Source organism: Hemiscyllium ocellatum, chromosome 11 (genome assembly GCF_020745735.1).
Source record: "Hemiscyllium ocellatum isolate sHemOce1 chromosome 11, sHemOce1.pat.X.cur, whole genome shotgun sequence".
NCBI lineage: Eukaryota > Metazoa > Chordata > Chondrichthyes > Orectolobiformes > Hemiscylliidae > Hemiscyllium > Hemiscyllium ocellatum.
In genome coordinates, this window is record NC_083411.1 from 73,190,331 (window position 1) to 73,212,532 (window position 22,202).

The 22,202-nt window shown below is 40.2% G+C and overlaps 1 protein-coding gene across 1 annotated transcript in view; it reads left to right on the top strand.

Annotated features, from left to right (window-relative positions):
- The window catches only part of LOC132820458 (fibronectin type-III domain-containing protein 3A-like), a 142,671-nt gene extending 132,062 nt beyond the window's left edge, over window positions 1-10,609 (top strand). The window contains exons 25-26 of the mRNA XM_060832610.1: window positions 226-347; window positions 8,178-10,609. Coding sequence (XP_060688593.1) covers window positions 226-347; window positions 8,178-8,495 — 440 coding nt within the window. The 3' untranslated portion in view covers window positions 8,496-10,609. The remainder of the gene's footprint in view (window positions 1-225; window positions 348-8,177) is intronic.
- Window positions 10,610-22,202: the final 11,593 nt, after the last annotated feature.

Sequence of the window (22,202 nt, forward strand, 5' to 3'; positions counted from 1 at the left end):
GGGATATGGGAAAAAGGTAGGAGATTGGCACTGTCATCTAGGGAGCCAAGTTTATATAATGGGCCAAATGGCTGTAACAACTCTGTGACGCATTAACTTGAGGTTTGCGTATATAAGTAAGTGACAGAAAAAAAACACTTCATTTTAACTTTTGGATATTCTCATTGGTCTCATGCTCTGATTTGTGTTGTAAACAGCTGTATTTTGTTTTATCTTTTTTTTTAGCTCCCAGAGTACAAATGTTAGAAGAAAACACTTGTGAAATCACATGGGAAGCACTGCAGCCAATGAAAGGGGATGCAATTGTTTACACACTTCAGATAATTATTGGGAGAGAAACTGAGCAGGTAGAGTTAATTCAGTTTTTTGATCTATTGCACAAGCCTTAAATATACCAAATGTCTGAAATGGAACTCTTAATGTTTGTAATGCTTTTCCTGTCACAGTCTAGCTTTCTCTGTCAGTCTTGAATTTCACATCAAATTTCTTATTTGATAGAATGAGCTAGATGTTACTTCATAAGGTATTAGCATAAGCTGGTATACAAATGTCTAATTAATTGAGGTTCCAACTAATAAATAGGAATGGAGAAAATTGATTAATTCAATGTTTCTGTCTCTGGTATAAGTTAATACATTAAATATTTAAAGGTTTATCTTCTCTGCTTGCTTTCTAACTTAGTCTTTTGAAATGACTTGGTAATTTAATACATGCTGCCTCCCAGTGAGTCAGATGTTTTTTTTGTAATTTCAAAGCTTTTGAGATTCATTATTTTTACCTGTAGGATGGTACAGTACTTCTCTTTTTCTATATTGAAATTATATATGTTTGTAATCTGATTTTTATTAATGGTAAATGTCCAATGTATAAAGAGAGCTAAATATGGATGCAGTTCATGCATCTGAACTACTGAAGTAGGGAAGAGGAATGGATTGCATTTCAAACTTACATTAGGTATTAATGCCACGGGAAATTGGGACGTTTCAAGAAAAATCAAGAGTTAGCAATGCTCTTGCTTAACTGAGAGCTTCCGTAGCTCCAGAAGGAAAGTATCGGAAAATCAGGCCTAAAGACTTGAAGAGAAGGGAATAGAGGCAAAGCATAGTTTAAGAAAAGGTTCTCGTTATTAATAATTGCTTGAGATCTTAATCTTGCCGGCAGTAATAGCACGTGTCCCATAAATTTCATGACAAAATGGTTACTGTCTATTTAAGAAGAATCATCCAATGAGGCTTTGAGAGTGGAGCTAAATAAGAAGGGGATGGTGACGTTATTGGGGTTATACTTTCAGCCCCCAAATAGTCAATAGGAATTAGAGGAACAAATATGAAGAGAGACTGGGAAGACGTGTAGGAGCAATAGGATTGTCACAGTAGAGGATTTTAATTTTCCTAACATAGACTGGGATTGCCATAGTGTTAAGGGCTTAGATGGGGTGGAATTTGTTAAGAGCTTTATACAGAGAGCCCTATTTGGGAGTGGGCAAAACTCAACATACTGTTGGGAAATAGAGCAGGACAGGTGACTGAGGTGACATTGGGGGAACACTTTGGTACCAGTGGCCCTTGTTCTATTAATTTCAAGATAGTTATGGAGAGGGACAAAACCGGTCCACAGGTTCAAGTTGTAAATTGGGATAAGGTGAATTTTGATGGAGTTAGGAGCCTGCAGGGGTTGGTCAGAATAGGATGTTTGCAGGCAAAGTGACTTCTATCAAATGGGAGGCCTTTAAAAGTGAGATATCTAGAGTACAAGGTCTATATGTTCCTGTGAGGGTGAAAGGCAAGGTTGGCAGGAAGACGGAACCCTGGATAACAAGAGATAATGAGGCTTTGACCAGAAAAAAGGAGGCAACTGGGATCAAGGGAATTCCTGGAGGTATGTAGGGAATACAGAAGGTTACTGAAGAAGGAAATCCAGGAGGGTGAACAGAGGGCATGAGATAAACTTGGCTGAGAAGATTAGGGTGAATCCAAAAACGTTCTTTAAGCATATTAAAGGAAAATGAATGACTAGAGAGACAATAAGATCCTTCAAGGAACAAAGTGGACTTGTATGTGTAGGAGATGGGCAAGATCCTCAATGAATATTTCAAAGCTTTTGTTTATCATGGAGAAAGATATGAAGATTTGGGATCTTGGGGAAGTTAGTGGTCATATCTTGAGGACAATCTATATCACAGTAGAGGAGGTGTTGGGCATATTAGAATGTATGAAGGCGGATAAATCTCCTGGTCCTGGTCCTGACCAGAAATATCCACGGACACTGGTAGAGAAGAAATTGTGGGGGCCCTGGCTATATGTTTTTGTTTCATTATTAGCCACGGGTGGAGTCCCATAAGACTGGAGTGTGGTAAATGATGTGCCGTTATTCAAGAAGGGCTGCAAAGAAAAACTTGGGAACTATAGACCAGTAAACCTAATACCTGTTGTAGGGAAGTTATTTGAGAAGATTCTGAGAGATCAGATGTACATGTGTTTGGAAAGACACAGTTTGATTAGGAGCTATCAGCATGCCCATGTACATGGGCAATCTTGCTTCACAAATTTGTTTGTGTTCTTTGATGAGTCACAGGTAGATAGGACAGTGAAGAAGGCTTTTGACACATTGGCCATAATCATAGAACATAGAAAAGCACAGCACAGCACAGAACAGGTCCTTTTGGCCCACGATGTTGTGCCGACGATTAACCTTAATGTAAAGTAAAATAGCTTGACTTACGTGCCTCTCAATTCACTGCTATCCATGTGCACGTCCAGCAGTCGCTTAAATGTCCCTAATGACTCTGCTTCCACTACCACAGCTGGCAATGCATTCCATGCATTCACAACTCTCTGCATAAAGAACCTTCCTCTCACATCCCCTCTATACCTTCTAATATCTTAAAACTATGACCCCTTGTGCCAGTCTTTTCTGTCCTGGGGAAAAGTCTCTAGCTATTGACTCTATCCATGCCCCTCATTACCTTGTATACCTCAATCAGGTCACCTCTCTTCATCCTTCTCTCCAAAAAGAAAAGTCCGAGCTTAATTCAACCTTTCTTCATAAGGCAAGCCCTACAGTTCAGGCAGCATCCTGGTAAACCTTCTTTGCACCCTCTCCAAAGCCTTTGTAACTTTCCTATAGTAGGACGACCAGAACTGGACACAATATTCCAAGTGTGGTCTCACCAGGGACGCATACAGCTGTAACAAAACCTTGTGGCTTTTAAACTCGATCCCCCTGTTAATGAAAGCCAAAACACCATATGCTTTCTTAACAACCCTATCCACTTGGGTGGCAACTTTGAGGTATGTATGTACTTGAACATCAAGATCCCTCTTCCTTCACACTGCCTAGAATCCTGTCTAATCCTATATTCAGCATTCAAGTTCGACCCTCCAAAATGCATGACTTTGCATTTATCCAGGTTGAACTCCAACTGCCATTTCTCAGCCCAGCTCTGCACCCTTTCTATGTCATGCTACAGCCTGCAATAGCCCTCGACACTGTCAGCAGCACCTTCAATCCTTGTGCCATCTGCAACGTTACTAATCCACCCCTCAATCTCCTCATCCAAGTTACTTATAAAAACTACAAAAAACAGAGCCCCAAGAACAGAGCCCTGCGGGACCCCACTCAACACTGACCTCCAGGCAGAATACTTTCCATCTACAACCACACTCTGCCTTCTGTCAGCCAGCCAATTCTGAATCCAGATAACTAAGTCTCCCTGTATTCCATACTTCCTGACTTTATGAATGAGCTTAACAAAGGGAACCTTATCAAATGCTTTGCTGAAGTCCATATATACCACATCCATTGCTCGACCTTCATCGACCTGTCTTGTCACCTCCTCAAAGAACTCAATAAGATTTGTAAGATATGACCTGCCCCTCAGAAAGCAATGCTGACTGCCATAAATCTCACTATGATAGTCATCCTATCCTTCAGAATTCTTTCCAAAACTTTGCTGACCACAGGTGTAAGACTAACTGACTGGTCTGTAATTGCCAGGGATTTCCCTATTACCCTTCTTGAAAAGAGGAACAACAAAATTAGCCTCCTTCTGATTCTCTGGTACGACTCACATGGAGAGTGAGGAGGCAATGTCAGTCAGGGCATTGAGTATAGAAGTTGGGAAGTTATGTTGCAGTTGTACAGGATGGTGTTGAGGCCGCACTTGGAATATTGTGTTCGGTTTTGGTCAACTTGCTATAGGAAGGATATAGTAAACTGGAAAGAGTGCAGAAGAAATTTACAAGGATGTTGCCTGGACTCCACAGTCTGAGTTGTAAGGAGATAAACTAGGACCTTTTTCCTTTGGAGTGATGGAGACTGAGGGGGGCGGGGGGGTTCCTAGAAATGTATAAGATCCTGAGAGGCATGGATGGAGTCTTTTTCCCAGGGTTGGGCAATTGCGGACCAGAGGGCATCAGTTTAAGCTTGGGGGAGAAAAGTAAAAGGGAATCTGAGGGGCAACCTTTTTACACAGAGGGTGGTATGCATATGGAATGAGCTGCCAGCAGAAGTTGTTGAGGCAAGTACATTAACACCATTTGAAAGGCATTAGGACACATGCACGAATAGGTTTAGAAGGATATGGGTCAAGTGCAGGGAAATGGGGTTAGCATGGTGGAATGTTTCGGTCTGCACAGACCAGTTAGAGCCAAAGGACCTGTCTCCATGCTGGAGGACTCTATGACTCTTAAGCATTTTAATAATTTCTATAAAATTCCCCCTTTATAATTGGCACCAATTTTTAAGAATGCCAAAGTTGGGTAACTGACTGTGTCTCGCTATTTAAACTCTGCCAGTTACTTGGTAAAAAATGAGGTCTGCAGATGCTGGAGATCACAGCTGCAAATGTGTTGCTGGTCAAAGCACAGCAGGCCAGGCAGCATCTCAGGAATAGAGAATTCGACGTTTCGAGCATAAGCCCTTCATCAGAAGGGCTTATGCTCGAAATGTCGAATTCTCTATTCCTGAGATGCTGCCTGGCCTGCTGTGCTTTGACCAGTTACTTGGTAATCAGTTTGGTTGCTATTATGTAAAATTATTCTTTAAAAAGTCTTAGTAAATGAGGGTGTCAATGTTAAATATTTTAGCCTCGAAATTCTACTCATATGCAGTAATGTTTTGTTTGCCAGAAATCGCAATCAGTAACTTAGTCTTCCTTCTCCTTTCAGATATTCTTTGTTGTATCTACCATAAGATCGGTTTGTTTTTTTCATAACATTGAACTTTGAAGTGTTATCTTTTTTTGTAAGATACCCTGAATATTTACAAATATGTATAACTTTATTCCCTGTGGCATTTCATTTAGGGAGTGTAGCGTACGTCCAGGGAAAACAGAAGCTTTTACCATGAAAGCATGAGTTTTTTTTTAAATGGGAGAATTTAAATTAGAAAAAAGGCACTGACATTTGTTTACATTGTACAATTGCAATATGAAATCGGAACCATCACAATCCTCGTGTTGTACTGCTTAGCATAGGTTACAGATGAACATTTCAGCACTGCTAATTAGGGCAGTAGGAATACTGCAATAGTTGAATAAATCAGTACAGCAGTAGGAATTTTTTTTAAGGGGGCTGAGACACTGGGGAATTCATGACAAATTTAATGAATCGAGAGACCTTTGGGCATAGTAACAAATTAATAAATTAAAAAACAGGCATGGTGAATTAATCAATTAATTGAACATTGACCACTGACAAATCAATAGAGTAAGGAGCACACTACACTCATTCATCAATGAACCAGCAGACAGCGACAATTTGGTAAGTTAATGAAGCAAGGAACACACTAACAATTGTTTGATCAATGAAGCAGCAGACACAGCTACCAACAAATTGCTCACTAACGCATCATTGATTAATGGTGAATCAAGGGGGCACTAAACAGGGATGGCAAAATAAAAAATGGAGGAGCAAACATCTGTCTAACTTTATAGCGAGCAATTCTATGGTGCCTCTACTAATTTATGAATGTACACATTAAGTTCCTAAACCAAATCTGTTTCAGACTGATGTAGTTGATGGTGGCATTTGTGTATAGCTTGATAAGTTAAAGACCTTGCATTCTTAAAGTGTCTTTCAAACCGCTGGATAAAACAAAGCACAATTTAGCTAATCAAGTACATTTGAGTAGTAATCAGTGTTAGAATGTAGGAAATGTCGATGTGTGAATGTAGGTCATTTAGATACAGTGGTTCTTCCTAGCATTAGAGGTTTTTTTGAGATTTTAAGAAAGAGTCATAGAAATGTGCAGCACAGAAACAGACCTTTGGATCCAACTTGTCCATGCTGACCAGATTTACTAAATAAATCTAGTCCCATTTGGCCCATAGCCCTCTAAACCTTTCCTATTCATGTACATAATCCTGATGCTTTTTAAGTGTTGTAATTGTACCAGCCTCCACCACTTCCTCTGGTAGCTCATTCCACACATGCACCACCCTCTGCTTGGAAAAAGTTGCCCCTTAGGTCCCTTTTAAATCTTTTCCCCTCTTATCCAAACCTATGCCATCTAGTTTTGGACTCCCTCCACCTTGGGGAAAAGACTATGTCTATTTACGCTATCCATGCTCCTCATGGTTTTATAAAGCTCTATAAGACCTGCCAAGGAAAATATCTCCAGCCTATTCAGCCATGATCTATATGTACTTCAGTAAGGCGTTTGACAAGGTTCATCATGTTAGACTGTTTAGCAAGGTTAGATCAAATGGTAAACAGGGAGAACTAGCCATTTGGATACAGAACTGGCTCAAAGGTAGAAGCCAAAGGGTGGTGATGGAGGGTTGCTTTTCAAGTTGGAGGCCAGTGACCAGTGGTGTGTCACAAGGATCGGTGCTGGGTTGACTGCTTTTCGTCATTTATATAAATGATTTGGATACGAGCATAAGAGGTATAGTTAGTAAGTTTGCAGATGACACCAAAATTGGAGGTGTAATATATAGCGAAGAAGGTTACCTCAGATTACAACGGGATCTTGCTCAGTTGGTCTAATGGGCTGAGGAGTGGCAGATGGAGTTTAATTTAGATAAATGCAAGGTGCTGCATTTTCAGAAAGCAAATCTTAGCAGGACTTATACACCTAATGGTAAGGTCCTAGGGAGTGATGCTGAACAGAGACCTTGGAGTGCAGGTTCATAGCTCTTTGAAAGTGGAGTCACAGGTAGATAGGATAATGAAAAATGTGTTTGGTATGTTTTCCTTTATTGGTCAGAGCATTGAGTACAGGAGTTGGGAGGTCATGTTGTGACTGTGACATTGGTAAGGCCACTTGTGGAATATTGTGTGCAATTCTGGTCTCTCTCCTGTAGGAAGGATGTTGTGAAACTTGAAAGAGTTCGGAAAAGGTTCAGAAGGCTGTTGTCAGGGTTGGAGGATTTGAGCTGTCGGGAGAGGTGAATGGGCTGGGGCTGTTTTCCCTGGAGTGTCGGAGGCTGAGTGGTGACCTTATAGAGGTTTATAAAATCATGAAGAGCACGGATAGGATAATTAGACAAGATTTTTACCCATAGGTTGGGGGAGTGCAGAACTAGAGGGCCTAGGTTTAAGGTGAGGAGGGAAAGATATAAAAGGGACCTAACGGACAACTTTTTCACAAAGCGTGTATGGAATGAGCTGCTGGAGGCTGGTATGATTACAACATTTAAAAGGCATCTGGATGGATACATGATTAGGATGGGTTTAGAGAGGTATGCGCCAAGTGCTGGCAAATGGGCCGAGATTAATTTAGAACATCTGGCCAACATGGATGAGTTGAACCAAAAGATCTATTTCTGTGCTATACATCTCTATGCCTCTCTCTATAGCTGGAACCCTCCAACCGTAGCAATATCCTTCTAAATCTTTTCTGAACACAGATTTCACAACATCCTTCCGATAGTAGGGATTCCAAAATTGAAGGATAAATATTGTCCAGGGCTGCCCTTCAGAGATAATTCCTGTGCTCCTCTTCAGAAAAGACCCAATACCTCATTAAATCCAGTTGAGGGGGCATTCAGACCTCAATTTAATGTTGCATCCTCTGCAGGTGCACCACTTTGTTGATATTACATTGGAGTGTCAGTGTAAGATTTTTATGTTAAGATCCTGGAGTCAGACCAAACACTAACTGAAAAAGTTGTTTAAATCTGTTTTGTTTAACAAGAGCTGAATTACTTATGTTGTCTTTGGGCTTAAATCTAGGTGTACAAGGGGCCAGGGACTTCATTTCGTTTAACAAACTTTCAGACAAACTGTGAATATCGGTTCAAAGTCTGTGCTGGCCGCCAGTATCGAGATGCTGCTGGAATGCAAGAACTATATGGACCTTACAGTCCCACTGTGCCATTCTCATCTCAGAGACAAGAACCCACATCAAGTAGTAATGAAACTACAGTAGATTTCACAAAGGTCAACAAGGAAACACTAACTGATGAGCAGTTTGCCGCCCTGATTGTTGCAGGCTTTGCTGTAGTTTCCATTTTGTTTGCTTTCATTATTCAGTACTTTGTAATTAAGTAGAGAATGGAAAACACACTAATGGCTATGTTTGTATCATCTACGATAAAGACTCTGGCTTTTTTCTCGGTTTATCGTCCAAATTAAACTGATTGGAAATTATTCTATGCTGAGAACATGCATTTCCATCTTTGTTACTGCTGACCAACGTGAGGCAGTGATAACAAAACCCTTAGCACATGCAAAGACACAGTTTTCATAAAAGGGTCAGCTGAGGCTTCTAATTCTCATAACAGCTGTTCTGTAGACAGCTAGGATTGCCTTAGTATTTTAGACTCTCAAGCCAGTGCTATCCAGCCAGTAGAGGTTTAGGACAAAGACTTTGCAAAAGGAGCCCACTTAAAGAGCTGAGAGAGATGCTGTAGATTTAAGCCAATTTTAAACAATAGTAGGGATCACACTGAGACTCAATGGTTTTTATGATCTAGAGCAGAGCTTTATTAGTGGTCATGACTTCAGATGAACTATGAACTACTTTAATACAAATTTCTAGTGCATATGATTGGTTTCATTACACAAAGGAAAAACCTAACTATTGCTGGCTGCAGGGTAATTAAATGTGTATTGAACATGAGTTTGGAAAAATGTAGTTTGTACTATGCGGTTTGAAAAACAAAAGGCCCTGCAAGTGGCATCACCTGCATATTTAGGTGACAGGGTTGGGCCCCAGATTTGCATTTAAACTTTTTTTGTTTTCTGGCAATCCATGAAGGTAATTCAGTGCTAATGTGTTTGCAGGAAACTGCAGCACTTTGTAGCAAAGCACAAATTTTAATAATGTCTCTGATTGTAACAGTGCAATATAAAAGTTGCAGTTTGTTATAAATGTTTCACTGTTTGGTTAAAATTGTGCAGTTTATTTCCCCAAAAATACAATATTAAGAAAAAAGCAGAAAACTAAAATGTAAGTTTCTTAGTTTTCCCTTTAATAAAAGTAGAGGAAAATAACACAGTCCTTAACTTTTGTCCCCAAAGGTATTGTGAATCTCAGAACAAACTTGCAATTTTAGATGATCATTTAATGTTTTGCTAAGCATGATTTCCAAAATGCTGCAGGGTACCCAAATGACCATTATTATTATATGTCATCTTACAGAATGTCAGTATTACATTCCATTACTTTTGCATCAGAGATGGCGCCATTTGGTTTTTTTAATGATGCCCAAATGGAAGAAATCTGAGTTTTAACATTTAATTTTCGACCAGCTCAGTTGGTTTGTGAAGAAAGGAAGGGTTGAGTCATTGTGTTGTGAAGTAGCAATATTTTTTTTTCTCCAAGGAATTTCATTTATGGTGCAATTCTAGAATAATCTCTCCAAATATATATCTTCCATTTTATATTTTATTTATTACGGTTAAGTCGTCCAGGAAATTTATGTATGAATGTATTGTTATACTTGTAGAAAGTCTTAACTTAATTAACAGTTTCTCAATGTAGTGGAACCCTTGTGTTTGCCCTGTTACAAAGTATGTTTCCGTATTCCGATAACTAAACAGAAGCAAATGTTTTAGTCTTTATATCCTGTAGAACGGTTTAAGTGCTTTTCTTTCTTGGTGAGCCTGTATCTTTGTTTCCTGTTTCATTTTTATTTCTTAAATGAATTGTGGCATTCAGTTAAAATAAAGATTTGGGATAGAGTTTTTTTTGGTCTGTTTTGCCAAAGGTGATATCTTTTGATTTCAGTTTCTTTTAATGGAACAAGCCACATAGGTGGTAGTTAGTTGTTTTATGGGTGGTATTTGGTTGAAACAACGCCATGTTGACATCTGGGCAAGCTGTGCTTCAGCAAGTCGTCAAAAAAAATACAACTGGCAGATTTCTCGACTGGAGTATTTTCATAAGAAACTTATGGTGCCTGATTCTGGATGTTTTACGTACAATAAACATAAATTGTATAACTGCTTCAACCATTGGCAGTAAGTTGATTACTGCAATTTATTGTACTGGGTACAGTAGTAATTTTATGTTGCATAGTTTTAATATTAAATATACATTCCAAAACGTACCTTAGGTGGCATTAATGTACTAAATCTTATTACTTTCAACTTTGTATTGTACTATATCGAATCATTCACAGATTCATGTTAAAACTGCCATTCCTATGTATGACTAAACTGTAACTATCAAATAGATAATATATTTAATAATGGCCAATAAAATGTAAATTAATTACATAAAATGTTAAGGTTTTGTACATCTATACCTTATTTCAGATAATAGCAAGTGTTTGGTTCTACATTTGATGTGTTGTACTCCTGCATCCATTACCTAAGTCTGAGTTAAGTCTCAAAATATAAATCATTTGACAGAAAATTGTGTTTTGGATCATAACTGAATTGTAAACTTTGACAATTTAACAAAAACTATTTTCACAAAGTTATTTAGCATGGAATTAACTTGGAGAAATTGTCAATCATGACTTGAAGGCTATTTTGATTTGCTTTATGAATTCAGATTTCCGTGCCAACATGAAAAAATTGAAGGAAGACATTTTTTCCAGTGATTGAGATTCTGTGGGCATTTTTTATATAAGTAATTTGCACATATCTGTAGATAACTAAAAGTCTTGTGTGTATATGATGTGTGGAAGAGTGCATACAGAATTGCAGGGCAGGGATAAGACAGCTATTTATAAAATCCTTTGTAAAACTCACTAACATTTTGAATGGAAATGAACTTAACAGTATTGAGTGACTACATCATTGAGGATGAACGCCTAATGTTGCACAAAGGCCATCATGTGCCTGAATTCCTACACTGAAAATTTTATAAGTGGCTAAATATTAGTTAAAGCACATCAGACAAATCAGTCCTGTTCTTCCTTACCAGTGGGATTACACTTCAAAAGTACCTCATCAGCATTTCACATTCTAATGGTCACAAAAGGCATTATATAAATGCAAACTTTTCTTCACGTTGCCAGACAGGTTCAAGTTTTAGCATTTACTTATGAGGTTTTATATGTTAGAGCATAACTTATTTACATAGGTTTAAAGATATTTAGCTAAAATATCCCACTGGGTCTTCCAACCTCCTGCCACAGCTTCATTAGAAACCTGAAGAAATATGTAGTCAGTGTTTTCAGCGTTCTTTCTAATTTCAGTTATTACAACAGAGACTACATTTCTATAATTGTTATATCTCTGATTTTTACCATGTAATTAAAGCTAACATTTAATGCAATCTATGGAAGTGCTACGCTACTCGGATCTTACTTTTTGGGGTCAATCATCAATCTGAATGTCATAATGACTCAGTAACACTCTTGTCAGAGCTTGAGGGTCTCAGCCCCACTTCAGATCACAATCCAGGTTAAATATCCAGTATTTTACCGAGGGGAGTTTCAGTCCACATTTTCTGGATGGCTTCATTTGTCTTAATGAGACAGTAACCAGGACCACCTCTTTTCTCAGGCAGGTATAAAACATCTCATGGCAGCATTTCAAAAGAGAGCAGGCATGTCTTCAGCCAATTCTCTGACCAGTATCATTAAAAGGCAGGTTATCTGATAATTGTCACAATTGTAGGAACTTTGTGTACAATTTGCTTATTGTATTATCAAAATTACAACATTTAAACACAGAATATTTCCAAAGTGCTTTATTAGGTAGAGGCCTGTTTCATAAACACAAAAATAAGTGATCAGATAATGTACTTGATGATGTTGGTTGATAAAGTACTTCACATCTAATAAAGTACTTTTGGGACAACCCGAGGTCATGAAAGCTTAGTATAAATATAGCTATTTGCTTTTGAGCCCCTTTTGTTTTGTTCTAATGGCTGTAAAAATATTCTCATGGCATTACTTGAAGAGGAAGATCCATTGCCCTGAGCAGCACTGAGGTCTCAATCAACATCACCAAATACATTATCTGATCATTTGTCTTCGTGTTTATGAAACCTGACTCTACAAGTTGACTCATGCATTTGCTTACATGACGCTGACTACACTTTGGGGAAACAAATTTTAGATTAGATTAGATTAGATTACTTAGTGTGGAAACAGGCCCTTCGGCCCAACAAGTCCACACCGACCTGCCGAAGTGCAACCCACCCATACCCCTACATATACCCCTTACCTAACACTACGGGCAATTTAGCATGGCTAATTCACCTAACCTGCACATTTTTGGAGTGTGGGAGGAAACCGGAGCACCCGGAGGAAACCCACGCAGACACGGGGAGAACGTGCAAACTCCACACAGTCGCCTGAGGCAGGAATTGAACCCGGGTCTCTGGCGCTGTGAGGCAGCAGTGCTAACCACTGTGGAGCCCTTGATTGGGCAACATAAATATGAGAGTTTCTTTTCGCAAAAAAGACTTCAAAAAATTTAAATATTTGAAGGAGAGCAAATTGCAAAGCTATGGAGAAACAGCTGGAGGAGTGAGACTAATTGTCAATAAACTGCAAACCATTGTCTGACACAATCGCAACAGGAATCTCATGGAGCAAATGTTTAATACAAGACACTAATGCCTACTATTGTGGTGATGAATATTTTGTTTTACCTCTGTCCACTGAAAAATACTCAACAATCTAAGGTAAGACTATCCACCAAGCATCTCTTCCTACTTATTCCCATGTTTTGGTGGGAAAAAGTTGTGGGGATCAGCGACTCTCTGCTTAATCCTCTGACTAGAATATGTGTCACAGCAATGAAATTTTTAATGCTCTTGTGGTCAGTACACTTGTTGGCTGAACCCTGTTGTTGTATTTGCTGATCTCTGATGTCCCCAGTGCACCTTGTCTAGACTATCTGGAATGGTCGACCTTTTATCAAATGCCAACAAGTCATCAGCAATTGTGAAATGTTATTGATGTTCAAATTCGGCCTCCCAGCCAACGTTTGACACTGCCAAATAATGACAACACAGTCTCAGTCTTAAGTTTCAGTCCAGACTTGATTGAGCCACTGTGGCCTGAGTATACAACTCTGTTCCTCTGATAACACCTACGGTGACTAATTCAAATTTATGATGATGAAGGCGTGTACTGTACCTTTGAGAGAGTGAATGGTCTTCTGAACTGAGAGCTTACAAGCACCTATGTGATACGACTTAGATGGCAGTCTGAGTGTACTGGAAGACTGAATATGTAACATTTTTCTGTGAAATAGATAACTGAATTGTTGCTGTTTTGATAACAGTTTAGTTAAATTCAATCAGTTTAAATTTTGCCCCAGGATACAAAAGCCCAATCAAGTTTGGTTTTATGTTGGCAAAACAATAAATTCAATGAAACAATCTGATGTTGGGGACATAAAAAAGGCAGGCATTTTGAAAATTGAAGACACAGCAACTGCCGTCAACACAGTTCCAAGAAATTAAGAAACACTCTCTATCAAAGGTACCTTTTCATATGAAACATATTCGCAATAAAAAAGACGACCCGGGGAGATCTTCAACCAGAAGAAGACGGACTCCGAAGACGATAGCCGCTGTGTAGTTTTGAAATTAAGCTGATGTAATTTTAATAAGTGTCTTATTGGAATAACATATTATAAAGTTGGAGTCAGGTAATAATCAGTCAAGAGAAAAGGTAGCTTAGAATTGTGAATAGTTGTTTAATGTTCAATTTTGGAGAAAAAGCAATTTAAAAACTATTACAGTTCAATTGCAGATCAAAGTAAAGTATTTAGTTTTGGTTTTATTGTATTATTATGATTCACTCAGGCAAGACAGCTACAGTGGAATGAAAATTGATTAAAGGATTGGGAGGTCCTAGTATTTAGTACTATAGTATTTCTCAATATTTCTATTTTGTATCTAGTATTCTGGTATTTACACAACATCATCTGCCTTGTCCTCATCAATCATCTTTGTCACTATATCTCTCTTAGCTAAGGCACCCAAAACTGTTCACAGCATTCCAAGTGTTCTGTCTAGTTTGCCTGGTATAGTTTTAGCAAAATGTCCCGACATTTATATTATATTCTCTTCGAAATAAAGGCCTACATTCCATTTATCTTCCCTATTATCTGTTCAACCTGGATGCTAACTTTTTATGATTCATTGATTATTCCCAAATACCTCTGTGTTGTAGTTTGCTGCAAACTTTCTCCATTTAAATCATATTCAGTTTCTCAATTCTAAATGCTCAAGTGCATAAACTCCTCTTTCCCCTCATTATATTCCATCTGCCAGATTTCTGCACACTCACTTTGTCATCCCCTCTCCATATCAGTTGAAGCAAACACTCAGAGACACGGTATGGCTAGAGAGTGTGGTTGCCCATGTACAGAAAGACATAAGATCTCAGTCCTCCCTTGAACAACAGTTTCTTCAGGAATTATATAATCACTTACAGGGAGCAGCATCCAAATAAGGCAAAATCTATATTGATTGGGTGGCCATCCTGATGAGGGGCTCTGGCCCGAAACGTCGAATTTCCTGTTCCTTGGATGCTGCCTGACCTGCTGTGCTTTAACCAGCAACACATTTTCAGCTCTGATCTCCAGCATCTGCAGACCTCACTTTTTACTTGACCATTACAATCTGCAAGCATCAACAGTAAAAATTAAGCCATCTGGCATTGCACATTAAATGTTCTTCATCTCGTTAAATAACTACCCTTGCCTCCAGCACCTCATTGTTTACTGAAAGTTCTTATCTGGTCAAATTCATGCTAGCTGGGCTTTTTTCATGCAACCCTAAACTTAACTCTTTCCATACCTACTCATACCTGAAAGACATTTTCAACTTAACCTGTCCATGTACAGACTCTTTGTGTCATCCTTACCAATTGCTTTCCCACTTGTGCTTGCATCATCTAGAAACTTGCCGATTGTACATTCAATTTCCTCATCCACGACATTGATATAAATTGTAAATAATCATGGTTTCAGTACTAATCCTGGTGGCACTCCATTAGTTCCAGATTGCCATCTGAAAATGCTCTGCTTATCCCAACTCTGGCTTCTCTTAGTTAATCACTCCTCCACGTACTACCTCCAACACCATGGCCTCGTACCTGGTAAGTAGCATAATGTATGCCTCTTTATCAAATGCCATCTGTAAATTCAGATGTGCTACAGTTACTGTTTCCCCTTTAGCAATTCTGCTTATTACCTCCACAAAGAATTCTAGTAAATTTGTCAACATGATTTACCCTTCCTGAAGATATGCTGACTCTGCTTGAGCATGTTATATAATTCTAAACGCTGTTGTTAGATCTTTTATAATAGACATGAACATTTTTTCAATAACAAACAGCCAACTGGCCAAAAGTTACCTGTTTTTGTCATTTTCTATTTTATATACATTGGCAGTTTTCTCGTCCTCTGGGACTTTTCTCGGAGCTAAGAATTTCTCGATGTTTACTACCAGTGCATCCATTATCTCTGCAGGCACTTTCTTTAATATCCTAGGATGCATCCCATCCGATCCAGGGGACTTGTTGATCTTTAGCTCTGTTAGTTCCCCTAGCACTACTTCTCTCGATAGTTATACATTTTTTTCTCCTTTGGTCCCTTAAATATTTAATAATTTTGGGATAGTATTAGTGTCGTTTTCTATGAAGACAGATACAAATATTTATTGCTCTGCTTTTTCCTGGTTCCCCATTATTATTTGACCCAGCCTCATTTGATAAAAGCTGAAAATGTATTGCTGGTTAAAGCACAGCAGGTCAGGCAGCATCCAAGGAACAGGAAATTCGACATTTCGGGCCAGAGCCCTTCATCAGGAATGAGAAGAATGTGCCAGGCAGGCTAAGATAAAAGGTAGGGAGGAGGGACTTGGAGGCGGGGCGATGGAGATGTGATAGGTGGAAGGAGGTCAAGGTGAGGGTGATAGGTTGGAGTGGGGTGGGGGCGAAGAGGTCAGGAAGAAGATTGCAGGTTAGGAGGGCGGTGCTGAGTTGAGGGAACTGACTGAGACAAGGTGAGGGGAGGGGAAATGAGGAAGCTGGAGAAATCTGATAAAAGGCCTGTTTCCACTTTGGTTTCTTGCTTCCATTTTATACATTTTAAAAAAGCGCTTGCTGTACATCATGATATTACTTGCAAGTTTATCATCTTGTTTATTTTCTCCCTTTTTTTAATGCTCTCTTTTTGTTGGTTTTTTTTAAACCTTCCAAATTCTCTGCCTTACCACTAATTTTTGCCAGTGTTTTTTTTCTCACAATCCAACACTAATGTGAACTTCCCCAGTTAACCATGATTGGCTGATCCACTTTCTTCTAGATTAGAGTGGTGCTGGAAAAGCACAGCAGGTCAGGCAGCATCCGAGGAGCAGAAACATCGACGTTTCGGGCATAAGCTGTATTCCTGATGAAGGGCTTTTGCCCAAAATTTTCCTGCTCCTCGGATGCTGCCTGACCTGCTGTGCTTTTCCAGCACCGCTCTATTCTAGACTTTGGCTTTCAGCATTTGCAGTCCTCGCTTTTTACCTTATCCATTCTCTTGCATCATTCTTCTTCACTGGGATCTGATTTTGCATGAGTGATCGCTTCACTGTGAAAATTTACCACTTGGCTTTTATACGACTGTAATTAAAAACTAATGGAAGAAAAAAAGAATAATTTCCTGATTATAATTTGAATCAGCTTTATTGTCACAAGTGTTCAAGACTATAGTGAAAAATTTACACATTGTCACTTACAGCACCATCTTGGATACTAAGGTATCTAGATGCAGAGTTTAAGTACAAATTCTTAGGGGGAAAATATAGAAAAATAAAAGACCAGCATTAAATGAGAAACAAGAGTTCAGACTAATAGTCCTTCCACCTGGATCGTATCAGACTTAACCTCGAGGCTTGAGTGCCAGGAGTCAAGTTGACGCGGAGGCTGGGAGTCTCTGTTGGCTTTTACCCTGGACATTGCCAATGCTGCCTCAGGATGGGAGGTACAAAGGAAAAGGAGAAAAAAAGAAAGGAAATGGATGGAGTGGACGACCTCTGGCTCAGGAGTCTTCCACTGCCGTCATCTTGGAAGTATCAAAACACTGTATTTAGTTTAAGGGAGGAGTTTTAGATTGATGAATGACTTCAGAATTTTTAAGAATAAATTGTGAAGTTTGGAATTTAATTTTCTTGTGTGAACCTCCAGACACTCTTTCATCATATGGTTGAATCTTTAACTCTGGCTAATAAGTTATAGTTTACTGGTGTTAATTGGTATTTTAGGGAAACTAAAAAAAGCTTGGAATTTTTTTTAAACAATGACAGTGTAATTTCTGTGAAAACATTTTGACTCATTGCCCTTTCAGACACACAAACTCATTGTTTACTTCCTATTTACAGAAGAACCTCGATTATCTGAATACTAATTATCTGAAAATCAGATTATCCGAAGGAGATCTCAAGGTCCCTTTGGAAACATTACATCAAAGACGTGTTTCCAACAGTGGTCGCATCTTTTGCTTAGTGATTAAACAGGTACTGTCTCCAAAAGACTGACTGCTTCCACACCCCACACTTTCCCTGGAGTTCTGCGCAGGGGCGTACCCTAAACCCCTCCTTGCCCAGATAATCTCTCCAATATTGTCCTGTACATGGCAAAGGTGGAACCTGTCAAAAAGGTGCAGTAAAAAGTTGTGTGTGGCTGTGCTCTGTGTGTGTCTGCGCGCGCGCACGCTCGTGTGCTCCTACTTGGAGACTTACTCGCACAAAGGTAGCTGCAGCAGTTTGTTGGTGTCCAGTCCAGCTGCCCTGGAGAGGGGGTGGTGGGACGCATGGGAGGGGGGTTTAGGAGGGGGGTGGGGGGAGTGTTGAGGGCGGTGTTGGGCAGGGGATGGATGCTCGCGCATTGTGTGCTGCTGCAGTCTTCTGAACGGAAAGTAGACTTTTAAAAACTCAAAGTCCCAGAGGAAAGGCATTTAATCGAATTAACCAAATAATCGATTATCTGAATGAAATAGTGCCCGCCCATCTCGTTTGGATAATCAAGGTTCCCCTGCATACACACTCACTCTCAGTGCTTATTCCCTGTACACATAAGCACTCTCATTACTCACTCCCTGTACATTCACACACACAATCAGTGCACACGCCCTGTATATACACACGCGCGCACACAGTTCCCATGCCCTGCCTTTCATCTGTTGTAGGAAAGGTTTTGGAAAGGATTATAAGAGATAGGATTTATAAACATCTAGCAAGCAACAATTTGATTGCAGGTAATCAACATGATTTCGGCAAGGACAGGTCATGTCTCACAAACCTCATTGAGTATTTTGAGAAGGTGACCAAGTATGTGGATGAGGGGAGGGCAGTTGATGTGGTATACATCGAGTTCAGTAAAGCCTTTGATAAGGTTCCACATGATAGGCTGCTGGAGAAAATGCAGAGGCATGGGATTGAGGGTGATTTAGCAGTTTGGATTAGAAACTGTCTTTCTGTAAAAAGGCAGTGAGTGATGGTTGATGGAAAATATTCAGCACAGAGTCCGGTTACTAGTGGTGTGCCACAAGGATCTGTTTTGGGACCGCTGCTGTTTGTCATTTTTATAAATGACTTAGACATAGGCACAGGTGGATGGGTTAGTAAGTTAGCAGATGACACTAAAGTCAGTGGAGCAGTGGAGAGTGTGGAAGAGTGTTGCAGGTTGCAGGGGGACTTGGATAAACTGCAGAATTGGACCGAGAGGTGACAAATGGAATTCAATGCAAATAAATGTGAAGTGATTCACTTTAGGAAGAACACTGGAAGGCAGAACACTGGGTCAATGGAAAGATTCATGGCAGAGTGGATGTGCAGAGGGATTTTGGAATCCATGTACGTAGATCCCTGAAAGTTGTCACCCAAGTTGATAGTGCTATTAAGAAGGCATACGGTGTGTTAGATTTTATTGGTAGAAAGGATTGAGTTTGGAGGCGTAATGTCATGCTGCAACTGTACAAAACGCTACATTGTGTCCGGTTCTGGTCGCCCCATTATAGCAAGGATGTGGAAGCATTGGAAAAGGTGCAGACGAGATTTACCAGGATGTTTCCTGGTCTGGAGGGAAGCACTTATGAGGAAAGGCTGAGACACTTGGGTCTGTTCTCATTGGAAAGAAGGCGACTAACGGGATTTAACAGAGACATACAAGATAGGGTAGACGGTGAAAGTCTTTTCTAGGATGATGACATCAAGTTGTTCGAGGGGTCGAGCTACAAATTGAGGGGTGATAGATTTAAGACAGATGTCAGAGGCAGGTTCTTTATTCAGAGATTGGTAAAGGCGTGGAATGCCCTACCTGCCAATGTAGTTAACTCAGCCACATTAGTGGGATTTAAACAGTCCTTGGATAATCATATGGATGATGATGGGATAGTGTAAGAGGATGGGCTTAGATTAGTTCACATGTCGGTGTAACATCGAGGGCCGGAGGGCCTGTTCTGCGCTGTATTGTTCTAAGCTTACATATACGTACATTACACACACACAAACTTTCAGAAGCCACCCTCTGTATAAACACACACACAGTGCCCTCTCATGTATTATATACACACACTCTCAGTTCCCACCCCCCACTCGAATGCGAATGTGTGCGCATACATACAGTTGCCACTCCCTGTATGTTTACAGGGAGAGGATACTGTGTGTGTGTGTGTGTACTGTATACAGGATACAGGGAGTGGGAATTGAGTATGTGTGTATTATACAGGGAAAGGGAACTCTCTCAGTGCCCACTCCCTATATAGACAAACATGCTCAGTTTCCACTCCCTGTATATTACACACACACCTAGTTCCCTCTCTCTGTGTATATACAGACACAGTTCCCTCTCCCTGTATATATACACACACGCACTGTTCCCTCTCCCTGTATATACACACACACACACACACACAGTTCCCTCTCCCTGTATATATACACACGCACACTGTTCCCTCTCCCTGTATAATTACACACACACACTATTCCCTCTCCCTGTATGTATATACACACACTATTCCCTCTCCCTGTATGTATACATACACACTGTTCCCTCTCCCTGTATAATTACATACACACACTGTTCCCTCTCCCTGTATAATTACACATACAAACTATTCCCTCTCCCTGTATGTATACACATACACACACACTATTCCCTCTCCCTGTATGTATACATACACACTGTTCCCTCTCCCTGTATATATACACACACAGTTCCCTCTCCCTGTATGTATACATACACACTGTTCCCTCTCCCTGTATAATTACATACACACACTGTTCCCTCTCCCTGTATAATTACACACACACACACACACACACTATTCCCTCTCCCTGTATGTATACACGCACTATTCCCTCTCCCTGTATGTATACACACACACTGTTCCCTCTCCCTGTATGTACACACACACTATTCCCTCTCCCTGTATGTACACACACACTATTCCCTCTCCCTGTATGTATACACACACTATTCCCTCTCCCTGTTTGTATACATACACACTGTTCCCTCTCTCTGTATAATTACACACACACACAGTTCCCTCTCCCTGTATGTATACACACACACTATTTCCTCTCCCTGTATGTATACATACACACTGTTCCCTCTCCCTGTATGTATACATACACACTGTTCCCTGTCCTTGTATATACACACACACACTCGGTTCCCTTTCCCTGTATAATACACACTTACCCAATTTCCACTCCCTGTATATATATATATATATATATATACACACACACACACACACACACACACACACACACACACACAGTACCCTCTCCCTGTATACATACACACAGTTGCCACTCCCTGTATGCGCACACACATTTGCATTTCCCTCTCCCTGCATACACACAAGCACACACTCAGTTCCCTCTCGCTGCATACACACACTCAGTTCCCTCTCGCTGCATACACACACTCAGTTCCCTCTCGCTGTATATATACATACACACACTCAGTTCCCTCTCGCTGTATATATACACACACACACACTCAGTTCCCACTCCCTGTATACATGCACATGCACACACACTCAGTTCCCTCTCCCTGAATATAAACACACACTCCGTTCCCTCTCCTTGTATATACACACCAATTCAGTTCCCTCTCCCTGCATATACACACACACAGTTCCCTCTCCTTGCATATACACAGTTCCCTCTCCCTATAAATACACACACACTCAGTTCCCTCTCCCCGTATACACACACACACATACTCAGTTCCCTCTCCCTGAATATATTCACACACTCAGTTCCCCCTCTCTCTATAATACAGACACACACAGTTCCCACTCTCTGTTTACACACACTCAGTTCCCACTCCCTGTATAATACGCACACACAGTTCCGTCTCCCTGCATAATACACACACTCATTTCCCTCTCACACTCACACTGTTCCCTCTCCCGGTATATATACACACAGTTCCCTTTCCCTGTATATACATACACACACACTGTTCCAACACACACACTGTCTCTATCCCCACTGCCTGTATATACACATTCTCACTCTCTCTCTATCCCCACTGCCTGTATATACACATTTTTCTCTCTCTCTCTCTCTCTATCCCCACTGCATGAATATACACACACTCTCTATCCCGCACTGCCTGTATATACAGTCTCTCTCTCTATCCCCACAGCCTGTATATACACACTCTCTCTATCCCCACTGCCTGTATATACACACTCTCTCTATCCCCACTGCCTGTATATACATAAACTCTCTCTCTATCCCCACTGCCTGTATATACACAAACTCTCTCTCTATCCCCACTGCCTGCATATACACACTCTCTCTCTATCCCCACTGCCTGACTATACACA